The 26,125-nt window shown below is 37.4% G+C and overlaps 1 protein-coding gene across 4 annotated transcripts in view; it reads left to right on the top strand.

The window, feature by feature from the left end:
* RARS2 (arginyl-tRNA synthetase 2, mitochondrial) overlaps positions 1 to 26,125 on the top strand; it is a 76,062-nt gene that overhangs the window by 30,023 nt on the left and 19,914 nt on the right. For all 4 annotated transcript variants that reach the window (XM_047760852.1, XM_047760848.1, XM_047760839.1 and 1 more), the window contains 4 exons: positions 5,039 to 5,136; positions 8,818 to 8,873; positions 11,279 to 11,362; positions 15,079 to 15,155. In XM_047760852.1, the coding sequence (XP_047616808.1) occupies positions 5,039 to 5,136; positions 8,818 to 8,873; positions 11,279 to 11,362; positions 15,079 to 15,155 (315 nt within the window). The remainder of the gene's footprint in view (positions 1 to 5,038; positions 5,137 to 8,817; positions 8,874 to 11,278; positions 11,363 to 15,078; positions 15,156 to 26,125) is intronic.

Below are 26,125 nucleotides of genomic sequence, written 5' to 3'. Positions count from 1 at the left end.
CATGCTTGTCTCTAGATCTTTGAACTTTTGTCTTTTATCTTTTTGCACTATTACTTCAAGGTAAACTTGTTAACCAAAATGTCACAGGAACAAGAGGAAATTTGTCTTGAGCTTGTTAAAAAAAAATTGTCGGAGTTTCCGTCGTGGCGCAGTGGTTAACGAATCCGACTAGGAACCATGAGGTTGCGGGTTCGGTCCCTGCCCTTGCTCAGGGTTAAGGATCCGGCGTTGCCGTGAGCTGTAGTGTAGGTTGCAGACGCGGCTCGGATCCCATGTTGCTGTGGCTCTGGCATAGGCCGGTGGCTACAGCTCCGATTCAACCCCTAGCCTGGGAACCTCCATATGCCGCGGGAGTGGCCCAAGAAATAGCAACAACAACAACAACAACAAAAAAAGACAAAAGACAAAAAAAAATTGTCTACAACTCGGTGGGCTCTTGATAACATTTCGTATATCTGTCTTAGTGTTTATGGAAGGAAGATGCAGCTCACCAAAGCACCCTCCAAACATTAGGTCAATTGATAGGTAACATTATTTTAGGGTTTTTTGTTTGTTTGTTTTCCTTGAGATGGGGAAATGTACTATGGCAGATGGAGTTTGTTTTTACAACCAGCTTAGCTGAAAGAGATATGGTTCATATTTCAAGGCAAGGCGTATATTTAGTTAATATTTAACATTTAAATGGTCATGGATTTTCATGTTTTATTACAGTTAATTGACCAGGAGAGTTTCTGTGTTTAAGGATGCCCACTAGCTCACTTATTAAAAATATTGCAAAATCCTTCTTTGTTGATAGTGGAGAGACAAGAGTTAGGGTTTTGAGGTCACATGGAAATCTTCCCTTCATTGTAGCTTTGAGGATCTGGATATTAGTGTGATTTCCATTAAAGAAACAAGCAGATTGCTCACAGTAGCCCTGCTCAATGTTGCAGTGAAGATAGATCCTAGAATAGTGAACACTCATGGGCTGAAAAAGAAGTATTGAATATGCCTGTGTAATTCTTATCTGCTCAAAGCCTAATTTCTTCTATGTCTGACTTCATTACTTTCAGGCCTTAAACTGTTCATTTGCATATCTGATGAATTTTTCAAGAAGAAAATGGTCCTTCTTAAGACCATTATAAAACTTTTTTTTTTTTTTTTTGCTTTTGAGGGCCGCACTCGTGGCATATGGAAGTTTACAGGCTAGGGGCTGTATCTGAGCAGCAACTGCTGACCACAGCCGCAGCCATGAGGGATCTGAGCCGTGTCTGTGACCTACACCACAACTTTCGGCAACACCAGATCCTTAACCTACTGAACAAGGCCAGGGATCGAACCTGTATCCTCATGGATACTAATTGGGTTCATAACCCTCTGAGCCACAATGGGAACTCCGTTTTTGCATTTTAAAGTTGTTAAGCTTGACACATAGCCAATGCTCTGTGTCCAAAACTTACTCCTTAAACAGAGAAGTAAGAATTTGTCATTGCTTACACATGTACAAACTTAGCTTTGCATACAATGTATTTGTCCATACATTGTCATTGAATTATTAGCACTGGTAGCACCAGAGATTGATTGAATGTTAGCTTAGGTTTGGATCACTAATAGTGGTTTATAATGTCTTCTTGTAAATCACAGTCTAAAATGTGAAATTAAAGGTAATTGGAACTACCAAATCTCTGGGACTAGAAAATAAATTTTTCAAGGCTAGGAGTTCGCGTCGTGGCTCAGTGGTTAACGAATCCGACTAGGAACCATGAGGTTGCGGGTTCGATCCCTGGCCTTGCTCAGTCGGTTAAGGATCCGACATTGCTGTGAGCTGTGGTGAGCAGATGCGGCTCAGATCCCGCGTTGCTGTGGCTCTGGCGTAGGCCGGTGGCTACAGCTCCAATTCAACCCCTAGCCTGGGAACCTCCATATGCTGCAGGAGCAGCCTTTCAAAGGGCAAAAAGACAAAAACATATAAATAAATAAATTTTTCAAGGCTAGAAGAACTTATCGCTGTGAACAACGATCACTTTGGTACCAAACTTCAACCTGGAAATAGCCTACAGAAGACTTTCAGGAGAAACTGTAACTTCAAATAATAGTTAATTCAGTTTTACTGTGAGAAAAAAGAGAAAATAAGAGTTTAACCAAATAGGAAAAAAGCAAACAAAATCCTGTTTTTTAGGTGTGCCTTAGAAATACGCAATGTGCACACGTGCATTTTTATATTTGCCAAATTCAACTTTGCATGCTCTACCAAAACTTAAGGGAAAAAGATGGAAAAAGAGATACTGATTTAAGTGGCTCTAACTCAGCTCATTATTTCACTAATTGAGTTTATGACAATAGGCAGGTTCAGTTGGCTGAACACATGGAAAGAATGAATGATTAAGTAATTTTCAACTATTAAGGAACTGACTAATTCATCAAGTAGTGGTAACTTCTGTAGCAGTTGTGTTGGGAGTTGTAGAGAAATATCAACCAATAAAGAATTAGATAAAATGTCAAAAATTTCCATAGAAAATGTAATGCTGGTAGATAAACAGAAAGTACCAGCCAACTGGAAAATTTGTTAATTTGCTAAAAATTCTGAAAAATGAAACCTTTGAAAGATTTGATTTCTGATTTTTAAGTTCTTTTTTGTACCTACACTTACATTGCTGAGTACATCTTACCTTTAAAAGTGCATACTGGTGAATAGATGGGCCTCTAACTTATTCTTTTATTGGAATATCAGGGAACTTTGACTAATTCGCTGATATTCTTCTTTGTGCCCACTAATTCAGTAAACTTCCTACTTACTATTTGCCAAGAACTCTAATACTGAAGTGGCATATATCTTGCCCTCAGCAAGATTATAATCTGAAAGAAAAGCATTTAAAAAAAAATCGCGGTGTCAGAGTTCCGTTATGGCTCAGTGGGTTAACCTGACTCCTATCCATTAGGATGCAGACTCGATCCCTGGCTCCACTTAGTGGGTTGAGGATCCGGCGTTGCCATGAGCTATGTTGTAGGTCGCAGATGTTGCTTGGATCTAGTGTTCCTGTGACTGTGGTGTAGGCTGGCAGCTGCAGCTCTAGTGTGACCCCTAGCCTAGGACTGCCATATGCCACAGGTGTGGTCCTTAAAAGAAAAAAAAAATCACAGTATAATGTGTGATGGGTAGCCAGTGGGATGAATCAGACAATGAAGGCATATATAAGATGCAATCCCAGTGTAAAGAAAGGTACATGTAAATCTTTTCTTTTTTAATCTGTCTTGAGGAGCCAGGGTAACCTTGAATTGGGCCAAAGATAAAAAATACATTTGGGAGATACAAGGGCACACATTCCAGGCAGAAGGGACAGTGTGGGCCAGTGAAGAACATGACCTTGTCTGGAAATTAGCAGGTGATTGAGTATGGTTTGCACATAGGATGGCATGGGGGAAGATGAAATTTTACAGGACCTTACATGATCTGATAAGAGCTTCAGCTTTCTCCTGCATCATTATTTTCCATGGTGTGTTATGTGTACCACAGGTGGCACATGTCCTGATTTTTTGGTATTACTTATGCTAATGAAATTTATTTCATTTTAATAGTTATTACATTATTGGATAAAACTTAACACTTCTTTTTTTTTTTTTTGTCTTTTTGCCATTTTCTTGGGCCGCTCCCGCAGCATATGGAGGTTCCCAGGCTAGGGGTCAAATCCAAGCTGTAGCCTCCAGTGTACACCAGGGCCACAGCAATATGGGATCTGAGCCATGTCTGCGACCTACACCACAGCTCACGGCAACGCCAGGTCCTTAATACACTGAGCAAGGCCAGGGATCGAACCCGCAACCTCATGGTTCCTAGTCGGATTTGTTAACCACTGAGCCATGACGGGAACTGCAAAACTTAGCACTTCTAACTTCTGATTTTTATGGACCTAACAGTATTCCTTTTGCCAAATCAATTTCCTCAAAATTAAAAAAAGGAAAAATGATATGCATGTAAAGTAAAAATCAAACCAGAAACTGGTAAAGTCTCTTAAGTGGTGAGGGAATCATTGAAGAGTTTAAACAAACATGGGCCTGATTAAATACGTGTATTATATAAGAGGATAGTTAGGTGCTGTTGTTTTGTTGTAGTTTTTGTAGTGGTGTAGCTGACAGGTGATGAGGGTCTAAGCAACGAAAAAGGGGAAAACTATAAATGATATTTAGGAGACAGTGTGTACAGGGCTTGGTGATGAACAGATGGCTGGTTATGGAGACTGTGGCATATGGAAGTGTTACCAGGCTAGGGGTTGAATCAGAGCTACAGCTGCTGGCCTATGCCACAGCCACAGCAATGCAGGATCTGAGCCATGTCTGCGACCTACACCACAGCTCATGACAACACTGGATCCTTAACCCATTGAGCGAAGTCGGGGATCAAACCCACAACCTCATGGATCCTAGTTGGGGTTGTTAACCGCTGAGCCATGAAGGGAACTCCCAAGAACCCAGCTTCTGATGTGGTTTTCTGGGGGGTTTGGAGTGAAGTTCATGAAAGGGGAGAATATAGAAGGAATAGGAGCATATTCTGTTTGAAATGCCTGAGAGATGATCAGTCCTGAGCTGGACGTAGCAATCTGTAGCACAGATTCTGTTAAGTAAATCGTGGTCTTAGGACTTTGCACCTAGAAGAAGGGTTAATACATATAAAATGTTTAGTACAGTGCCTGGCACACGAGGCGTTCGATAAATATTAGATGTTGCTTCTGGTTTTGTTGTTTCTATTTGCTGTGGGACTTTTGGCAGTTACCTCTCTAAACTTCAGTTTCTTCACCTGTAACATGTCTACATCATTGGTTATTATAGGGATGAATAGACATCATGTATAAAAGGGCACAGAGGCCCCATAGAGGTTAACTCATGTTAGGATTGCTCTGACTAGCATTAGCAGTAGAAGTTGGTGATGCTAACAGTGCTATCAGATTTTCAGTTCATGCATTAGAATAAACCAATTAACAATACTTGGTTCCTAGTAGCAAAGTAATTCAAAAAATTGCAAGTTTTTCTCTCATTAAATCTCTTGCCTTTTTTTTTCCCTCAGACAGTGCTACAGCAGGTGATTGAAGATGGCTCAAAATATGGATTAAAAAGTGAGCTTTTTTCTGGCCTTCCCCAGAAGAAGATTGTGGTTGAATTCAGGTGAGTGTCTACCTATCTTATGTGGTGGTTAGCGCACCTGGGCAGGTGAGTCTTTTACCATTAACATCTGGGATCTCACAAAATTATACATGGAAAAATTGAAAATCAGTGAGATTATATAGTTTTCTTAAAATCACATAACTTGACCATTAAACCATGCATAAAAATTTTTGGACTTTAATCGGAAAAGTACCTAGTGAAAGTTACGGGTTTTTTTCCTTAGGTATCTAACAGTTATTTTATTTTATTTATTTATTTTGGAATACCTAGTTCATTTTAGTGGACTCTTAAGGCACAGAAAATAATTACTACCGTATTAAGAATTATAAAGCAATGTGATTACCAGAGAATAAAGCCCTGTCATTTGTAATGTGTGTGTTTTTATCTTTATTGAGGTATAATTAACATAAAATTGTAAAATAAAAAGTATGGCATGATGATTTGTTATGTGTACACATTGTGAGAGGACTTCACCCACTGAGTTCACACATTTATCACCTCCCATATTTTACCTTTGTGTGCGTGTGAGAGAGAACATCTAAGTTCTACTCTCTCTCTGCAGATTTCAATTAAACAATACACTGTTAGTCCACTTGTTGTACCTTAGATCCTCAGACCTTATTTGTCTTATACCTGAAAGTTTGTACCCTTTTACCAACCTCTCCCTATTTCATTTCCCCCAGCCTCTAGCCCCTGACAGCCACTTTTCTATGAATTTCTATGGGTTTGGCTTATAGTTTTTTAGGTCCCACGTATAAGTGATACCATGCAGTATTTGTCTTTCTCTGTCTGGCTTATTTTACTTAGCATAATGCTGTCCAGATTCATCCATGTTAGTGCAAATGACAGTATTTCCTTCTTTAAGGCTGAATGATATTCCATTATGTCTGTATACCACATTTTATTTATCTAGTCATCCATTGATAGACATCTAGGTTATTGCCATACCTTGGCTATTGTGAATAATGCTTCTGTGACCATGGGAGTACAAATATCTCTTCAGGATAATAATTTTGTTTACTTTGGACATATACCCAGCAGTCCCATTTCTGGGCAAGAAGAGAGTCACCTTCCTATTTCAGTTTCCTAGTTCTCTAGGTATGGGTATTCTCCAATACCAATTTGTTGCTACTCACCTAAAGATATTCTGTGCCTTTATAAACAGATCACATGCATTGTGCATTGTTCTTCTACTTGCTTTTTCATTAAACATTGTATCTTATATTTCTTTATTATCAGTATATCCAGGGCTGGCTTATTTTTATTGTTTCATAGTATTCTGTTGTCTGAGATTTTTTTTCAGTCAACTTTATTGAGTATAGTTACATATAATACAATACAGTTCACCATGTTTCAACATGTAATTTGATGAGTTTTGGCAAAGATGTTCAGGTCATATAAACACCACTACAGTATTGATATCAAACAGTTTCTCTGTTATTTTTTTTTCTCTTTTATTTATTTATTTATTTATTTTTTATTTTTTTGCTTTCATCTGTATTACTCCCTTTTACTCTGCTTACTTTGGATATACTTTGAGCCTCCTTTTCTAGTTTCTTAAACTAGGTTATTGATTTGAATTTTTTTTTTTTTTGGCTTTTTATGGGCACACCTATGGCATATGAAAGTTCCAAGCTAGGGGTCAAATCGGAGCTACAGCTGCCAGCCTATAGCACAGACATAGCAACACCAGATCTGAGCTGCATCTGTGACCTACACCACACTCATAGCGGGGCCGGATCCCCGGCCCACTGAGCAAGGCCAGGGATTGAACCCTCATCCTCAGGGCTACTAGTTGGACTTGTTTCCACTGTGCCACAACACAGATTTCTGGAGGTCCCAGAAATCTTTCTTCTTTTCTATCATAAATATTTCATGCTATAAATTATTCTGCTTTAGCAACCTCTCATGAATTTGCTAGTAAGGCAGTCCTAAGGGTCACCTTGTTTGCTGAAGTTCTCTTGGGGATCACATTTCTTCGCTGCCCCATTGTTTAGTTTCATAATACCAGTGTTTTTAATATTTTTCTGGTTCTTTAAGGCAAAAGAGTAAGTCTAGTCCGTGGTATTCTCTCTTGACTAGACATGGGAGATTACTTATTTTTTAACCCTGTAGAAGAACATTTACTTTTTTTTTTAAAATGACTATCCTTATAGTTTCATAATTTTACAATTGTGCACAAGTACCTATAGGATCAGGTTTTTAAATTACAATACCCTTTAGAGAGTAAATAAAGCTTTGGAGATAGACCAAAATTAAGCTCTGGTTTTACTACTTTTAACCAGGTGTGTTCAAGTTAATATATCTTTTTAAAAAAAGTTTTATTGAAGTATAGTTGATTTAGAATGTTGTGGTAATTTCTTCTGTACAACAGAGTAATTCAGTTGTACCTATACACTTATCCAGGAGTTCCTGTCATGGTGCAGTGGTTAACGAATCCGACTAGGAACCATGAGGTTGCGGGTTTGGTCCCTGGCCTTGCTCAGTGGGTTAAGGATCTGGCATTGCCATGATCTGTGGTGTAGGTTGCAGATGCGGCTCGGATCCCACGTTGCTGTGGCTCTGGTGTAGGCCAGCTGCTACAGTTCCGATTAGACCCCCTAGCCTGGGAACCTCCATATGCTGCGGGAGCAGCCCTAGAAAAGGCAAAAAGACCAAAAAATAAATAAAAAATATACACTTACCCATTCTTTTTCAGATTATTTTCCCATATAGGTTGTCACAGAATATTGAATAGAGAGAGTTCCCTGTGCCTATATAGTAGGTCCTTGTTGGCAAATCATTCCATATACAATAGTGTGCATGTGCCAATCCCAAACCCCCAGTGATCCCTCCCCCATATATGTTTTTTTTTAATATTGAAATACTAGGAAATTTTTAAACATACGCAAAGGAAAGAACAAGTATATTAAGTCCCATATGCTCATCACCCAGATTCAAGAGTCTTCAAGATATTGCCACTTTGTTTCATTTATCTTTTTTCCTTTTGGTCTCAATTCCCTCATCAAAAATAAGAGATGAGAGTACCTAACATCAGAGCTCTTCTGAGCATTAAGTCAGTTAATGGATGTAAAGTGTGTGAAATTGCACCTGTCAGGTAGTGATTGCTCTAGAAGCATTTGCTGTTGTTAAATTGTTGATTATAATTTTTCGATCACCAAGCATGATAAGTGTGTTGCTTGAGAATTTGGAGTGGTGAATCTGATTTCTGGTTATTCTGGGAAGCTTTATACATAAATATTTTTATATTTCTCAGTTTTAATTTCTGATACAATAAATACTGATAGATAATACTCATATAAACAAAATTCTTTGGGGACCTCAATAATTTTTAAGTTGATAACTAATACACTAAACTTAATTTCTAATAATCTGCATTATTTGTATCAAAGCAGTATCTCTGAATTTCTTCATCTTTTTATCCTTACATGAATCTGCTTCCTCATTGTGCCACTACTGTGTATGTTAGGTGACCTCCTCATAAGTCTCAGGATCAGTTTCACTAAGGATGATTCTTTCTGAGATCTAATTTATCTTTGCTCTAAGTTTATAATTTTTAACTATTTTTGCCCTAAATTACCAAAACCTTAGTTCACAATTGTATTACACTGGAGCTATGACCTAGTTCATTTTAGAACTCTTATTCTTAGGATAGAAAAATAACTTGCAGTTATTTTGCAGTTCGCCAAATGTTGCCAAAAAATTTCATGTTGGACATTTGCGTTCTACCATCATAGGTAAGTGTCATTAGTTTCACAGAAAATATTCAACAGCCTTTGGGGCAGTATTTGATAGTACAGTCTAATGGTTTAATGCTAACCAAAGGACAAAAAAAACCCCAAAAATTAGAAATTTATATGAGCTTGACATTAAATATGTCATGAAATGGGAGAAATTTATATGAGCTTAACAAATATGACATGAAATGGGAGAAATTTCTTTAGAAATGGCAAAAAGAAATTTTTTTCAAAACCAAAAGCTTAACTCATGAACCAGGTTTAACTGGTATGTGTGTTATGATTTTAACTTTTTAAAAATATGTATGTTTACAAAGAACTAAAAGATGCAAAAATGAAAATAATTATATGGGGTTGAGAGTCATCCTCTCAATTTTTTTGTTCATCTATTTTCTTTTAAAAAAGAAAATCTCAGTAATGTGAGTACTAACTGGAGTTTTCGAGACCGAAAATTGAAACAGGACTATCCTAATAAAGAGGGATTACTAAAGAACTTCATAGCTGCAATGCTTCAATGTATAATAGGCTTATGATTTCCATTTATTTAAAACATGGCATTACGTAGCAGCCTAATTTTAAAACTGCAGTTGGAGTTGTATAATATTAGAATTGGAAGGGGCTTTGGAGTTTATCTCTTATCATCTGTCTTCCAGTATAGAAATCTGTCTTTAGTGTGCATAAGAGAAAGTCATTCAGTCTGTACTGGAATACTTTAAAGACCTGGAGAAGTTGGTGCTTGTGGCATAGACTATCATTGCACTACAGTCAGCTCTCACTGTTCTAAAGCTCTCAAGCAGCATTTTAAGAGGAAATGACAGGACTTAAAAAATAAATGTAAGAAATATACTGTATAAGAAAAGGTACATGAGTTAAGTCAAAAGCATATGAGTAATTGATGGGTAGAGCATGATAAAAGTTGTGTGACAGTTGTTAAGGGAAATATTTGAACGAGGAAGAGATAATAATACTTTTTTAAACTTACCATATTAAGTATTTTCATGTATTATCTCAATTATTTTCACAGTAACCCTTTTTGGTAAGTACTCTCGGTTTATGAATGAGGAAACTCAGATACGAAGGGTAACTTTTTCAAAATCACCTACATGGTATTGTAATTTGAATTTGAAATTAGGATTTGAAATTAGGCAGTCTAATTCCAAAAGGCTTGATTCAAGCATTTAGTTGGATAAGATAAAGTGCTAAGAAAAAAATAGAGTCTGAATGCTAGCTACAAAAGCTGACTTGGTTGCTGAGACCATATAGACAGATTGGGACCATATAATCTAGAAATAGGAAAACTAGAAGAGAAGTAGCTGTAGTAACTGAAGTCAGCTATATATATTGGTGAGGGAATTATTTGCAGAAAACTAGATCTACTTCAGTCAAAGCAGGAAAGAATTTATAATGGGATATTGAATAGTTTGCAAAGTTGGTGGAAAAGCTGAAGAAGCTTTGGATTAAGCTGACATAGATGACCCCCAAAGCTATACCATGGAACTTGATCATAGATCAAAGGAACTGCTCTTTTCTGCAATCACTGCCACTGCTACAATCAGGAAACTGCTACTACTCTCGCCATCCCTTCTAGAAGTTACACTAGCAAAAAAGCCACTAATATGCCATCCTTTACTCCCCTTGGAGGTCACCTGACAGGATACTAGGACCTCTACTAGCACTACTACTACTGTGATGCCACTAAAAACAAAGCTTCTATTACTGTGCTTGTTGGAAAAAATAGAGGTAGCTCCCTTTCTACCTCATTTCCAACCTTTTAGATCACACACAAAGTGTGTCTGATTACCCAAACTTAAATGACTTCTGAAACCCTAATTGCAAGAAATTCTGAGGAGTGTTATTTTTAACTATCCAGCCTCTATAGTATGTGAGGGCACACTAGACAGAGAGTGGAATAGATGTCAAATGTCAAACCAGTATCAGCAGTACAGGAAGGTAAAGGCCTTGGACTATTGTGTGCCATTATTTAGGGAAAAGCATGAAAGGAGAGACTTCAGTAATTGAAAGAAGGTAGCTACTTAAAAAAAAAAAAAACAGTATGGTTGGGATACATAAGAGAAATTTGTATCTCTTGTTGATTTCTGAGATTCTCTTATTGTCTATCCTTGGAATTGATTTGGAATAACAGTTACGCTACTGTGTGTTCTTAACTCCCATTAATGTTGATGAAAAAATTGAGACTCTTTAGAATGACTACCTCCAAAATAATTCCTTATTCCCTTTCCACAACATAGATAAAAATACAATAATTGGTGTTTTAGTAAAAATAAAAATTGATAGTACATTTTGTCTAAAGAATTTTGTGTTATGCTTTGATATTAGAGGAGTACATGGTTCTTATGTATTCTTGCGATAACAAGAATGAGCAACTATATTTTATTTATTACTAGGAAATTTTATAGCAAATCTCAAAGAAGCGTTAGGACATCAAGTAACAAGAATAAATTATCTCGGAGATTGGGGTATGCAGTTTGGTAAGTAAATTTGAGGTTTTATTTTTCATATCATTGTTAAGGTTAATTTCTTTTAATATCATGTTACCTGATCATCTGGACAAAATATGGTCAGAATCCCATCAGATAAAGTAGTTCTTCCTGTTTTTTTCTCTAATGGTTCTTTTGCCTAAATCTCATATTTTATTTGAGTATTTCTCAACATACAAGTTTTCAGGGAAGAAACTTTGCACATCCAAAATAAGATCTGATAAATAAAGACTTTTGTGGTTTTATTAAAGAAAAATAGGTTTCATTTGTTAGATACATGTAGAAGTAAGTATGGGGAAAGACTAAGTCTAGGAATACATTCTTCTCAACCATAGCCCTGCCATTTTTAAACTAGTGAAATCCAGCCTCCCTGGGCCATCCTACATGAAATGGGATCTGTCATACCTTGGGCCAGGGGCCTAGAGGAAAAACAAACTGGTATATTTTGGCTTTCCCTTAAGCTATACAAGTGGTGAGGCTAGGGGAGGGAGTGGGATCAAAAAGAAAAGAGAGGAAGAGGCGTTCCCGTCGTGGTGCAGTGGTTAACGAATCCGACTAGGAACCATGAGGTTGCGGGTTCGGTCCCTGCCCTTGCTCAGTGGGTTAACGATCCGGCGTTGCCGTGAGCTGTGGTGTAGGTTGCAGACGTGGCTTGGATCCTGCGTTGCTGTGGCTCTGGCGTAGGCCGGTGGCTACAGCTCCGATTCGACCCCTAGCCTGGGAACCTCCATATGCCGTGGGAGCAGCCCAAGAAATACGAAAAAGACCAAAAAAAAAAAAAAAAGAAAGAAAAGAGAGGAAGAGAAGAATGAGGCCCAATAGTTGAGTGCCACAGATTATCTCTAAAGCCGTAAGTTTGCTTGGAACCATTATTAGCTCATATACTCCAGTCATCCAAGTGTGGAAGGACAAGATAAATGAAGTTGCTGTGGTAATGAAGAACTGGTGGCATGTGAAATGCAGACTTTTAAAAATCTCTGGCAGCTATCAGGTGCATTTTAAGATCCAGCCCTAGTATCACCACTGAAAAGCCTTTTCTGACCACAGAGCCCTTGCCTACCTTCTCACATTGCCAAGTTCCTAGTACGCAACTCCACTCTGTTTTCTTATTTGTGCACGCTCTTCCCTGTGAGGTGAAATGTTCCATGAAAGCATGGACTATTTCGTAATTGTTTTTGTATCTATAATGCTTGACACCTAAGAGGCACTTGGAGTGATAAATGAATCTGTCTTGGGAAGTATTTCACAATACTACTCCAAAAGAAAGGCTAGGTAATATTTTAAAGCTTCTGCAAAGGGTAAGGTGCCTGCCAGTTCACTGATAACATTATGTTTCATATCTAATGAAATGACATCAAAGTTTTCAAAAGACAGATTTATCATGACTTTCCTCTTATGGATATTATCCTTTCAGTTTAAGAAAAACCTTTTGTAGACCTTTAAAAGGATAGAACTTGAACCTAACAGTGCCCTTACTATTCACTGTGAAGGAATAGGAAACATGCCCTGCATTTTAAAAACCCACCTGCAGTTCACAGCAGTGGGTACTCAGAGGTTTGAGCTCTAGTTCAACAGTCAGATTTAATAGATGACATCTGCTTTATATGAGATGGACTGTATAGGCATTTCACAGTCATTAGCAAATAGGTATTTATGATATTCATTACTTTAGCTGCAGGATTTTATTATGGTGATTTTTCTCTAAAGGACTGCTATGGTTAATGATCTGTCAACATTTCCATTATAATTATCATTGTTGAAGAGTTTTAACTTTGGCTGTTTCAGCTAACCCCTACTGAAACTTGGTAGACAGTTCTTAAGTATAGAATTGGTTTTTGCAAATGTATCAGGTTGAGGAGTTCCCGTTGTGGCTCAGCGGAAACGAATCTGACTAGGAACCATGAGGTTGCGGGTTCCATCCCTGGCCTTACTCAGTGAGTTAAGGATCCGGCGTTGCTGTGAGCTGTGGTGTAGGTCGCAGAGTCGGCTCGGATCTGGCATTGCTGTGGCTCTGGGGTAGGCCGGCAGCAACAGCTCTGATTAGACCCCTAGCCTGGGAACCTCCATATGCCGTGGTGCAGCCGTCAAAAGACAAAAGACAAAAAAGAAAGAAAATTTATTAGGTTGAATGTTAAATAGAATTAGCCTTTACTTTTCCCATTTCTGTTTTTTAGCACTCTGGGTATCTTTCCACGCCTTACTCCCAAGACCTTGAATCATAATCACATTTCCTTTTGCCTGAAAGAATCTAGTGCTGGTATATATTTTTGTCATCCTTTTATTTTTTTATTTTTATTTTTTTTGTCTTTTTGCTATTTCTTGGGCCGCTCCCACGGCATATGGAGGTTCCCAGGCTAGGGGTCGAATCGGAGCTGTAGCCACCGGCCTACGCCAGAGCCACAGCAACGCAGGATCCGAGCCGCGTCTGCAACCTACACCATGGCTCACGGCAACGCCAGATCGTCAACCCACTGAGCAAGGGCAGGGACCGAACCCGCAACCTCATGGTTCCTAGTCGGATTCGTTAACCCCTGCGCCACAACGGGAACTCCGTTTTTAGTCGTCCTTTTAGTTCCTGTCTAAGTTCCAAAGATTATCTACCCTTTGTTTGGTAACATCCCACTTTCTTTTGAGCCTATATAGAAAAACGTACATTTTGAGCCTATATATAGAAAAATGTACAGTGGCAACAGCTCCTTGAGGTCTGAAGCTTCGTATTTGATATAGTTGTAGAAACAGATTCATTTTTAAAATAATTACACTCTTTACAGAGAGTTACTCTTGGCCCCAGGCTGCATGTATCCATTCAAACCAAAACTCTGGTCATCTTTTAGCAAAATGTCTTAAGAGTATAAATATTCATAGTTTATAGAAAGATAAACCTCAGGACTTTTCTTAAAGGTTTAAATTAGGCAGAGCCACTTTGCCTTTCCACTTGCATCTCTCACAAGTGTCTTATCTTAATCTATTTCTTGCGTATCAAAAAAAAAATTTTTAAATAAAGGTTCAAATTAATACCATCCCCAAGCTCTGAACTTATCATCAAAGACAAAAAACAAAAATATACCAAAAAATCCCAAACCATTGGCATGTAAAAGACCAATATATAGCCAGACAAAAGCATTTTATCACTTGGTTACCTTGAATAGGAGAAGTAATCAGCAATAGATATTTCAAGGTTTATCTTCAGTTATTTGTTTAAAAGCTGATATGATAACACGAAGCAAATTCCTACCATTGTTTTATTTTCACATCTACAGATGTAAATAGAAGGGTTTAAAATCACTTCCCATCAGTTTCTTTCCACAGATTTTGTGTGTCTAGTGCCTGACATCACAGTGTTCTTCCACGGAGTAGTTGCTCAATAAATGCTTGTTTTATTAATGTCTTTGGGGGCGGGGGACATTGAGCACTGCTAGTACAAAGGTAAATAAGCCCTAGACTCTGCCTTTGATTAGTTCATACTCTGTTGGTTTCTGTGAAATTAATTTCAGTGATCTCTTCGATATATTGGATTTATGATTTGGTATATTGAATTTGACTTTGTCAGTTTCAGGGTAGTAAAAGGTGATAGTTTGTTTTGCTATATTATCAGGATGCATAACTATGAGAGGTTGATTTTTTTATATAACTCTTCCTGTTCCCTGCCATGACTCTTCTCTACTGTTCCATTTTACAATTTTTTCATTTATGAATTATTGTGGTAGGTCTTCTGGGAACTGGCTTCCAGCTGTTTGGCTATGAAGAAAAACTACAGTCCAATCCTTTGCAGCATCTCTTTGAAGTAAGTTGGCAAGAAGCAATATTAGAAAATGCTTCAACTTCTTTTTTCAGAGTTCAAGCAGCTTGATAACACATTTTTAATCCTAGAGGTTTTTTTTTAAAAAAAAAACAAAACTATTCATTAAAACAAGTGAGCAAAACAAGTTAAAATGTTGCTTATATCTTACTAAGGAGTTCTTTTCATTTTCAAATCCAAGTGTTTCTTTTATTACTATTTTAGTTGATTTGGGACAGTATTACTCCAAGTATAGTATCTTAGCATAAACACATAGAATAACAGGTTCAGCATAGAACTCTTTGAGTTCTTTATTAGTTGATATGTACTGCAGCTTTCTTCATGGTAATAACTTCAATTCATTTAGACTTGAAAAAAACCTGAGTATATATTTTTTTGCTCTTGTTCTGCTTAGGAGAAGCTACACGTGTTTGTCTGTGAATTTGCCTGTGCTCTATTCATTTATCTTTTAGCTCCTTTTCCTGACTCTTGCCCAATGTGAATGTCTTACTATTCTACTTTTAGTCCCTTGAATACTCTACATTTCTGTCCTGGAGTTCATTAATAAAGCTCTTTCCGTTGAGTTAATTTCCAGGAATGTATTTCCTTTTCATTGTTCCAGTTCTTTCATCTGCTGTTTCTGGGCCTGATAAGAAGGAACACAGTTACTGCATCAGCCACGTTGATGACCTACCTGGGGATCAGACTAAGAGTGTGTCTGAGGAAGATCACCAAATAATGCTTTCCTTCTCTAGCCACAGAGAGCATGTCATCATGTTCCTTTTTGCTAAAGCACTTTTCTCCTGCAGCTGGCTTTGTAGTTAATTTTAGCAAAACACATTCTAATTCTTAAAGACCTTTAAAGGTTTGTGGTTTCTTCCTGAGTCCATGCCCTCACTTGCACTGTAAATGCCTACATTTCAATTTATACTATTACCCAAAAGATTTTTTTCTCTCTTTCCCATTGAGTTTTATTGGTAGGCAACTGTTTATAATTACTATTAAATATTAAGTAATATTAAAATTAGTAATTCTATGGTTGTCTATAAATAAATCATGCCACCATAGTGCCTCAAATTTTTACTGTATTTTTTAAATTTTTAAATAATCATAAGGATTTTTTTACCATGAGTTTAGTGAACCTTTCATCAGATCCAGACCCCAGAAATAACCCACTATGCAAAAATGCAAATACCTGCTTGGAGACTCTGTGTCATTGAGAGAACATTTTAAGAATTTAGAGTACAGTTTGATGAGATTACTGCTCTCATCGTTCTCACATCCAACCTCAGAAGTTTTAATTTAATCCTAAAAATAGTAAATCTTAATGCCCATAATGTTTCAAATATTTTAGTTTTAAAAAAAAAAGAAAAAACAGGAGTTCCTGTTGTGACTCAGCAGTAACGACGCTGACTAGTATCCATGAGGATGCAGGTTCGATCCCTGGCTCAACTCAGTGAGTTAAGAATCCAGCATTGCCACAAGCTGCAGTGTAGGTCACAGATGCAGCTCGGATCCCACATTACTGTGGCTGTGGTGTAGGCCAGCAGCTGCAGCTCCAATTCAATTGCTAGCCTGGGAATTTCCATATGCCATGGCTGTGGCCCTAAAGAGGGAAAAATAAATAGATAAATACATAAATATTTTAGTAAAAATTTGTTCTTAAACGCCATAGAAACCTAAGCATATGTTTCTTTTTAAGCAGTTTAATACAGTTTCCTGCCTTTTGAGACTCATAAGAATTGGGAGATCACACATCTATCTTAAAGGACAAGCATAAGGCAGAAACAAGGTCAGGGAGTACTTTTATCAATAACAGAAAACTCAGGGAATAATTGTGATGTTTGCATTGTGTTCTTTTGCCTAAGAGCTTCATAGGGGAGCAGTATTTATAGACTAAAGCGGACAACTCAAATACACCCACCTTGCTATTTGTCAGTTGAAGATAGAGTTTCATTAGAGCACTTGTCTACTCTCTTCCTCCTTCCTTTGCAAGATGAAGAAAATGCTGAGCCTAAAGTAGCAGCCTTTAGGTTATTTTATCTTTGTGCTAATTTGTGCAGACCCAGTTTCACTTTAACATTACAGTTGTCACTGTAGATTACCTTCAACAACAACTTTTAGCATAATTGAGGAATTTTTCCCCATTTTTTGTTTTTATTTTTTTCAGTTTTAAGCAAACAATTTTTTTTGTTTCTAAAAAGGAAACCTGAATCTAGGTCCAACCCGTTTTTGTCCCTCTCAAGTTATAGTTGGAGCTCTCTGAGAGGAAGGACCTTCTTCCTGATCTTTTATGTGCAGCCTCATACACACTCCATGCCTTGCAGTAAATGCTTGAATGACTTTCATCTCTTTGTCCCTTCCTCTTCCGTTTAAGTGTGACATATAAAACCTATTCATATACTCTAAGGAAAGGCTAACTATTATAGGATACACTATTTATCATGTGTCAAAATCTAACTTGCTTTATTATGCAGTATACTGGTGAAGAACCCAAGGGGCATACCCAAGATTCCAAGCCAGGGAGTTTGGCTCCTGAGTGGTCTCTCTGCCCTGCCCCCCACTGGCACTACAGACTGCCATTCGTTTCCATTGGTTGTAATAACATTTTCCTTCTTTCACCCTTGAATCTCTGTAAAAGGGCATAATTAATAGTTTAGTTTAAGCAATCTCAATATTCTGGCATTTTTGGCTTAGGCTATCCAGGAGCAGATTTTGTGGTCCTCTTCCCTCTGTTGTTGCCAGAGTCCAGCTCCAGTGGCCAGGGATGCGCACCCGGTCGGGGATGGATGGTGTCGGCGAATGCACACGGAGACAGCCTCTTTGTCTCTTTTTCAGAGCGCTGGACTGCTCAAATTTTATTGGCATAGATGATTGTTTATATAAACAGTTTTCAGTTACACCACAATGTTAAAAGTACACCGAAGGCCAAGTTCTAAAGGTTAACTCCCAGATTATGCTTTCTGACCACATGGTACAGTAGTCACACGTTAAAACTAAGATCAATAAGCACAAAACATCATGAGTACAAAACATCATGTGAAAATAAAAAGATACAGTACAAAGCATCTCGTGGTTAGCTAACAGATAAAAAGGCTACAGACATAAGGATTTGGCATTCACAAGACTTGTTTTTAGATTAGTGCTTATCTTCAAAGCATCATGGCAGGAGGATAGTATGAGAAAAATCAACTTCAGTTAGCTATCACTTAAAAGTTTCTAAAATCAAGGACAGCTCTCATAGCTAGGTTTCTTTGACCATGAATAATATATGCCTAACTTTATCTAAGTCTGTAGTACATTCCAACTTCTAAAGCTTACAGTATAACCATTTAGTAGATAAACACTATGTTTTTAATTAAATTGGATTTGAATAGAGGAAAGTCCATCAGGATGAAATTTTTATATTATTGTTGTAATTTTGTTAAATCACAAATCACCACAGGAAAATAAGAATGGAAAATAATAATAAGCAAATAACAGGAAAGACTGAGGAAAAACTGAACAACAAGTAAAACAACAAGAAAGACTAGATCATCTAGGAAACAATCCATGTTCTCCTGCGCAAACATGGAAATTGTTTTCCCAGGAAAGCCCCAATTCTTCCCCATCAATGTCAACATGAGAGCCGTGTAATCTAAGGCCTGCCCTTGGATTGCACCGCACAGGCAGGCCTCAGCCTGCCCTAGGTTTTTCACCATACAGGCAGGCTTTTATCCTGACCAGGAGCCTACCTTCGGCTTGCACTGTTCAGGTGAGCTCCCTTCCTTGGTTAGGAACCTGCCTTTGGGTTTTGGGGGGTTTTTTTGCCGTCAGGCAAGGTCCCTTCCTCGAGTCCTTGCATCTCTTCGGCTCCTCGCATGTTGTTCCATGATCAGTATCCCCCAGTATCAGTTTCTCATCCAGGTTAGAAATGATATTATGTGATAGTTTTAGCACTTCTCTGTGATAAGAATATTTAATACCTACCGTCATTTCTCTATTGCATTTCCATTTTTGTTTCGATTTAATTACCAGAAGCCTATAGTCATTCTTTTCCCAGGATGTCTGGCTGTGCTGTGCATGGACCTAGGATGATGTTAGCCAACATTCGAAACCTTTTCTTTAGTTTTTCTAATTTGTTACCACAAAACAAGGAAGTGGTCTTTAATAGTTCTTCCTCCCTGAGTTGGCTGATAAGTTAAATAACTAATATGTTTGTTATTTAAAATTCACAGTTGAGGAGTTCCCATCGTGGCTCAGTAGTTAATGAACCCGACTAGTAACCATGAGGTTGCAGGTTCGATCCCTGGCCTTGTTCAGTGGGTCAAGGATCCGGTGTTGCCAAGAGCTGTGGTGTAGGTCACAGACGTGGCTCAAATCTGGCGTTGCTATGGCTGTGGTATAGGCCAGCAGATGTAGCTCTGATTAGACCCCTAGTCTGGGAACCTCCATATGCCGCGGATGTGGCCCTCAAAAGACCAAAAAAAAAAAAATTTACAGTTGAATCAAGGAAAATATAATGTTTTAGAACACTTATCAAAAAGCTTTCCACTTATATTTAAAGTAATCTCTTTTGATAAAAGTTATTAAGTGTTAAATCTAAATCATTGGTGTCATCATTTAAATTGGGTATCATCATTTACTTATATTTGAATAATTTTTTAAAGTAGTTTCCCAGGGTTCCTTCTGGATTTAAACTACTTGAATAGACCTTGGTAATATTTAACACCATGCCTATAAAAGAATATAACCAAGCTGCTTTTTCTGTTTTTAGGGTTTTGTTTTGGGGTTTTTTTGAGGGTGTTTTGTTTTTGTTTTGTTTTGGGGGGGCTTATTTGCTACAGAAGGTTTCAGACCTTGACTGATTGCACATTGCTTATTAATATGTATTGACTATAGAAATTCCTCTGAATATAAGCAGCCTCTCATGAGAGGTAAATATGTCAATAAAATATGCATTAGCCCTGTATCCTAGCAGTGGCCGTTTATAAAGCTTCAGAATAACTCATCATTTTTACCCTGCCCCTTTCTAAAAGGATTTGAGGTAATTACAGTGATGGGTATTTAATAAAAAAAGGAAAAAAAAAAGACATAGAAAGTCAGAGATGGTATATTATTAAGTACTAGTAGATAAGAGATTTTACCCTGAATTTCTCTGTCAGTGGCAAAAAAAAAAAATATATATATATATATATATATATATATATATATATATATATATATATAAAATAGAGCAGAACCAAAGTACCAATTTGATGAGTGATAATATTTACTTGTTCTCATTTTTTTTTATTAGCGTACAGTTGATTTACAATGTTAGGCTAATTTTTGCTATACAGCAAAGTGACCCAGGAGCATATACATATCTATATATACACACACATACATTCCTTTTCCTTTTCTTATATTATCTTCCATTGTGGTCTGTCCCAAGAGATTGGATATAAGTTCCTGTGTCATACAGTAGGACCTCATTGCTTACCCATTCTATATGTAATAGTTTGCATCTACTAACCTCAAACTCCCAGTCCATCCCACTCCCTCTGGCAATCTCAAGTCTGTTCTCTATAAGTATAAATCTGTTTCTATTTTATAGATCAGTTCATTTGTGTCATGTTTTAGATTCCACGTGTAAGTGATCTCATGATATCTGTCTTTCTCTTTCTGACTTACTTAGTATGAGCATCCCTAGTTGCATCCATGTTGCTGCAAAGGACATTATTTCATTTTTTATGGCTGAGTAGTATTCCATTGTATAAATGTACCTCATCTTCTTAATCTATACTTCTGTCAGTGGACATTTAGATTATTTCTATGTCTTGCCTATTGTGAATAGTGCTGCAGTCAACATAGACATGCATGTATTTTTGCTTTTTAGGGCCATACCTGCAGTATATGGAGGTTCCCAGGCTAGGGGTCCAATCAGAGCTATAGCTGCCAGCCTATACCACAGCCACAGCAATGCAAGATCTGAGCCATATCTGCCACCCACACCACAGCTCACAGCAACGCCAGATCCTTAACCCACTGAGCAAGGCCAGGGATCAAACCCACAACCTCATGATTCCTAGTCTGATTTGCTTACACTGTGCCATGATGGGAACTCCACATGTATCTTTTTGAATGAAAGTTTTGTCTGAATATATGCCCAGGAGTATGATTGCTGATTCATATGGTAGTTCTACATTTAGTTTTCTAAGAAACCTCCATACCGTTTTCCATATGTACCAGTTTACATTCCCACCAACAGTGTAGGAGGGTTCTCTTTTCTCCACACCCTCTCCAGCATTTGTTATTTGTAGACTTATTAATGATGGCCATTCTGACCAGTGTAAGGTGGTATCTCACTGTAATTTTGATTTACCTATCTCTAATAATTAGTAATGTTGAGAATTTTTTCATGTGCTTACCTGCCATCCATGTGTCTTCCTTGGAAAAATGTCTGTTTAGGTCTTCTGCACATTTTTCTATTATTTTGTTTGTTTTTTGTTATTGCTGAGTTGTATGAGTTGTTCGTATGTTTTGGAGATTAAGCCCTTGTCAGTTGCATCATTTGCAACTATTTTCTCCCATACCATAGATTGTCTTTTCCCTTTTTTAATGGCTTCCTTTGCTATGCAAAAGCTTGTAAGTTTGATTAGGTCCCATTTGTTCATTTTTGTTTTTATTTCTATTGCATTGAAAAACTGTCATGAGAAAACATTTGTATGGTTTGTATCAGAGAATGTTTTGCCTGTGGTCTCTTCTAGGAGTTTTATGGTGTCATGTCATATGTTTAAGTCTTTAATAAGCCATTTTATTCTTCTGTGTGGTGTGGGGGTATTCTGGTTTCATTGATTTACATGCAGCTGTCCAGTTTCCCAGCAGCACTTCCCAAAGAGACTGTATTTTTCTCATTTTATATTCTTGCCTCCTTTGTCAAAGATTAATTGACCATAGGTGTCTAGGTTTATTTCTGGGCTCTCTATTCTGTTCCATTTATCCATATGTCTGCTTTCGTACCAGTAGCACACAGTCTTGATTACTATAGCATTATAGTAAAGTCTGGGATATATATACCTCCTGCTTTGGGTTTTTTTTTTTCCCCCCTCAGGACTGTTTCGGCAATTCTGGGTCTTTTATGGTTTCATATAATTTTTTGGATTATTTGAATCCTTTTTAATTTCCTTTATTGATGCTTTATAGTTCTCAGCATTGAAGTCTTTCACCTCCTTGGTCATGTTTATTCCTAGATTTTATTTTTTTGGAGTAATTTTAAAAGGTATGATATTTTTGTGTTCCTTTTCTAATATTTCATTGTTAGTATACAGAAATGCAACTGATTTCTGAATGTTAAATCTTGTATCCTGCTGCTTTGCTGAATTTGTTAATCAGTAGGGGTGGTTTTCATGTGGAGTCCTTCAGGTTTTCTGCTTATAGTATCATGTCTGCATATATTGACAATTTTACCTCTTTTCTTTCGGTTTGGATACTTTCAACTTCTTTTTTTGTTTGTCTGATCGCTGTTGCTAGGACTTCCAATACTGTGTTGAGTACAAATGGTACAAGGGGCATCCTTGTCTTGTTCCAGATTTTAGCAGGAAGTCTTTCAGTTTTTCTCCACTGAGTATTTAGGTTTGTCATAAGTGGCTTTTATTATGTTGAGATATGTTCCCTCTATACCCACTTTGGTAAGAGTTTTTATGATGAATGGATGTTGAATTTTTCTGCATCTATTGAGATGGTTATGTGGTTTTTGACTTTCGTTAATGTGGTGTATTACATGGATTGATTTTTGTACATTGAATTATCCTTGTGAACTTAGGATGAATCCCACTTGGTCATGGTGTATGATCCTTTTTATGTGTTGTTGGATTCAGTTGGCTACAATTTTATTGAAAATGTTTGCATCTGTATTCATGAAAGATATTGGCCTATAATTTTCTTTTTCAGTAGTATCTTTATCTGGCTTTGGTATTAGGGTGATGGTAGCTTAATAGAAAGTCTTTGGGAGTGTTCCTTCTTCAATTTTTTTGGAAGAGTTTAAGAAAGGTAAGTATAGGAGTTCCCATTGTGATCAGTGGATTAAGAATCCAGCTAGTATCCATAAAGATGTGGGATCGATATCTGGCCTCGCTCAGTGGGTTAAGGCATCCAGCATTGCTGCAAGCTGAGGTGTAGGTTGCATACTTGGCTCCTTTCCTGCCTGGCTGTGGCTGTAGTTTAGGCTAACTGCTACAGCTCCAGTTCAACTCCTAGCCTGGGAACTTCCGTATACTGCAGGATCAGCCCTAAAAAGACCAAACAAGAAAAGAAAAGAAAGAAAAGAAAAAAGAAAGATTAGTATAAGTTCTTTGTAAGTTTGGTGGAATTCACCTGTGAAATCATATGGTCCTGGACTTTTGTTTGTAGGGATTTTTGGGGGGGGTTATGTTTGTTTGTTTTACTACATATTCAATTTCATTTCTAGTGATCAGTGTGTTCAAATTACCTATTTCTTCTTGATTCAATTTTGGTGGGCTGTATTTTTCTAGGAAGTTGTCCATTTCTTCTAGGTTGTCAAATTTGTTGGCATATAGTATGCCATATAATAATATTCTTTTGGTTTTTTTTTTTTTTTTTTTTTGCCATTTCTTGGGCCACTGCCACGGCATATGGAGGTTCACAGGCTAGGGGTCTAATCTGAGCTGTAGCCTCCAGCCTACCCCACAGCCACAGCAACGCTGGATCCTTAACCCACTGAGCAAGGCCAGGGATTGAACCTGCAACCCCATGATTCCTAGTCAGATTTGTTAACCACTGCGCTACAACGGGTACTCTGTCTTTTGGGGGTTTTTTGTATTTCTGCAGTATCCATTGAGATTTCTCCTTTTTCATTTTTTCTTTTGTTTTGGGTTTTCTCTCTTTTCTTGGTGAGTCTGGCTAGAGGTTTGTCAACTTTGTTTATCCTTTCAAAGAGCCAGCTCTTGGTTTTTTTTGTTTTTTTTTTTTCTATTATTTTTTTAATGTCTATTTCATTGATTTCCTCTCTGATCTTTATGATTTCTTCCTTCTGCTAACTTTAGGTTTTGTTTCTTCTTTTTTCTAATTCTTTTGGGTGGTAGGATAGTTTATTGATTTGAGATTTTTCTTATTTTTTGAAGAAGGCCTGTATGTCTATGAACTTTCTCTAAGAAGTGCATTTGAGGTATCCCATAGATTTTGTGTGGTTGTATTTTCATGGTCATTTGTGTCAAGGTTGTTTGTTTTTTATTTTTTTTTAAGGGATGCACCTGCAGCATATGAAAGTTCCTAGGCTAGGGGTTGAATCGGAACTGTAGCTGCCGGCCTGCGCCACAGCAGCTCAGGATCCAATCCATGTCTGTGACCTACACCACAGCTCACAGCAACACCAGATCCTTAACCCACTGAGCAAGACCAGGGATCGAACCTGCATCCTCATGGACACTAGTTGGACTTGTTTCCGTTCAACCACAAGGGGAGCTCCCTAAAAATATTTTTTTTAACTTCTTTTTTAATTTTCTCATTGAATCATTGGTTTTTTTTAATAGCATGTTGTTCAGTCATTTTTTTCCCATTTTTTTTCCTGTGGTTGATTTCTAGTTTCATGCCATTGTCGTCAGAGATGCTTGAAGTAATTTCTATACTCTTAAATTTGTTGAGGTTACTTTTGTTCCCTGAATGTGATCAGTCGTAGAGAATGTTCCATACACTTAAAAAGAATGTATATTCCAGTTTTTTGAGTTTTTTTTTTTCTGGATGTAATGTTCTGAAAATATCAATTAAGTCTAATTATTCTATCACGTCATTTAGATTCTTTGTTGCCTCATTGATTTTCTTTTTATAAGATCTGTCCATGGATGTGACTAGGATGTTAAGGTCTCCTGCTGTCATTGTATTCCCATCAATTTCTCCTTTTATGTCTGTTAGTATTTGTTGTATATATTTGGGTCTATATTCGGGCATATATATTGATGAGTGTAATAATCCTCTTCTTGAATTAGTTCTTTTATCATTAAATAGTGTCCTTTCTTTACTGCCTTTGTTTTAAAGCCTATTTTGTGTGATGAGTACTGCAACTCCTGCTTCCCTGCCATTTACATTGACATGAAGCATCTTTTTCCATCCCCTCACTTTCAATTTCTGTGTGTCCTTTGCCCTAAAGTTGGTCTCTTGTAGGCAGCATATTGTAGACTCTTGTTTTTTATCCAGTCTACCACTCTGTGTCTTTTGATTGGAGCATTCAGTCCGTTAACATTTAAGGTAATTATTGATATGTATTTATTACCATTTTATTTATTTATTTGTCTTTTTAAGGCCACACCCAAGGCATATGGAGGTTCCCAGGCTAGGGGTCGAATTGGAGTTACAGCTGCTGGCCTATGCCACAACCGCAGCAACTCAGGATCCAAGCTGCGTCTGCGACCTTCACAGCTCACAGCAACACCGGATCCTTAACCCACTGAGTAAGGCCAGGGATGGAACCTGCAACCTCATGGTTTCTAGTCGGATGCATTTCCTCTGTGCTGCAACAGGAACGTCTTTATGTTTACTTATTTTTTTTTTTTGCTGTTCCCTTGTGTTATCACTTTCACAATCAGGTTTTTTTTTTTTTTCCTTTTGATCTGCATACTGTCTCATTTAAGTGATTATTTTTCAATTGTGATTTCCTCCATCCTGTATCTTCTTACTTCTTTCCTATTTAGGGGAGACCTTTCAGTATTTCTTTCAGGACAGGTTTAGTATTGCTGTATTCGTTTAGTTTCTGTTTGAGAAATTCTTTATGTCTCCTTCTACTTTAAATGATAATCTTGCTGGATAGAGTATTCTAGGTTGCAAATTTTTCCTTTTTAGTCCTTTGAATATATCTTGTCACTCTCCTCTGGCTTGTAATATTTCTGTAGAGAAATCAGCTGATAGCCTTATGGGGGTTCCCTTATAATTAAAGATTTGTTTGTCTCTTGCTGACTTTAGAATTCTCTCCTTATCTTTAACTTTTGCCATTTCTCTTGTAA

This window comes from Phacochoerus africanus, chromosome 2 (assembly GCF_016906955.1).
Source record: "Phacochoerus africanus isolate WHEZ1 chromosome 2, ROS_Pafr_v1, whole genome shotgun sequence".
Taxonomy (NCBI): domain Eukaryota; kingdom Metazoa; phylum Chordata; class Mammalia; order Artiodactyla; family Suidae; genus Phacochoerus; species Phacochoerus africanus.
The sequence above is the reverse complement of the archived record's forward strand: the minus strand, read 5'-3'. Positions and strand labels throughout refer to the sequence as shown.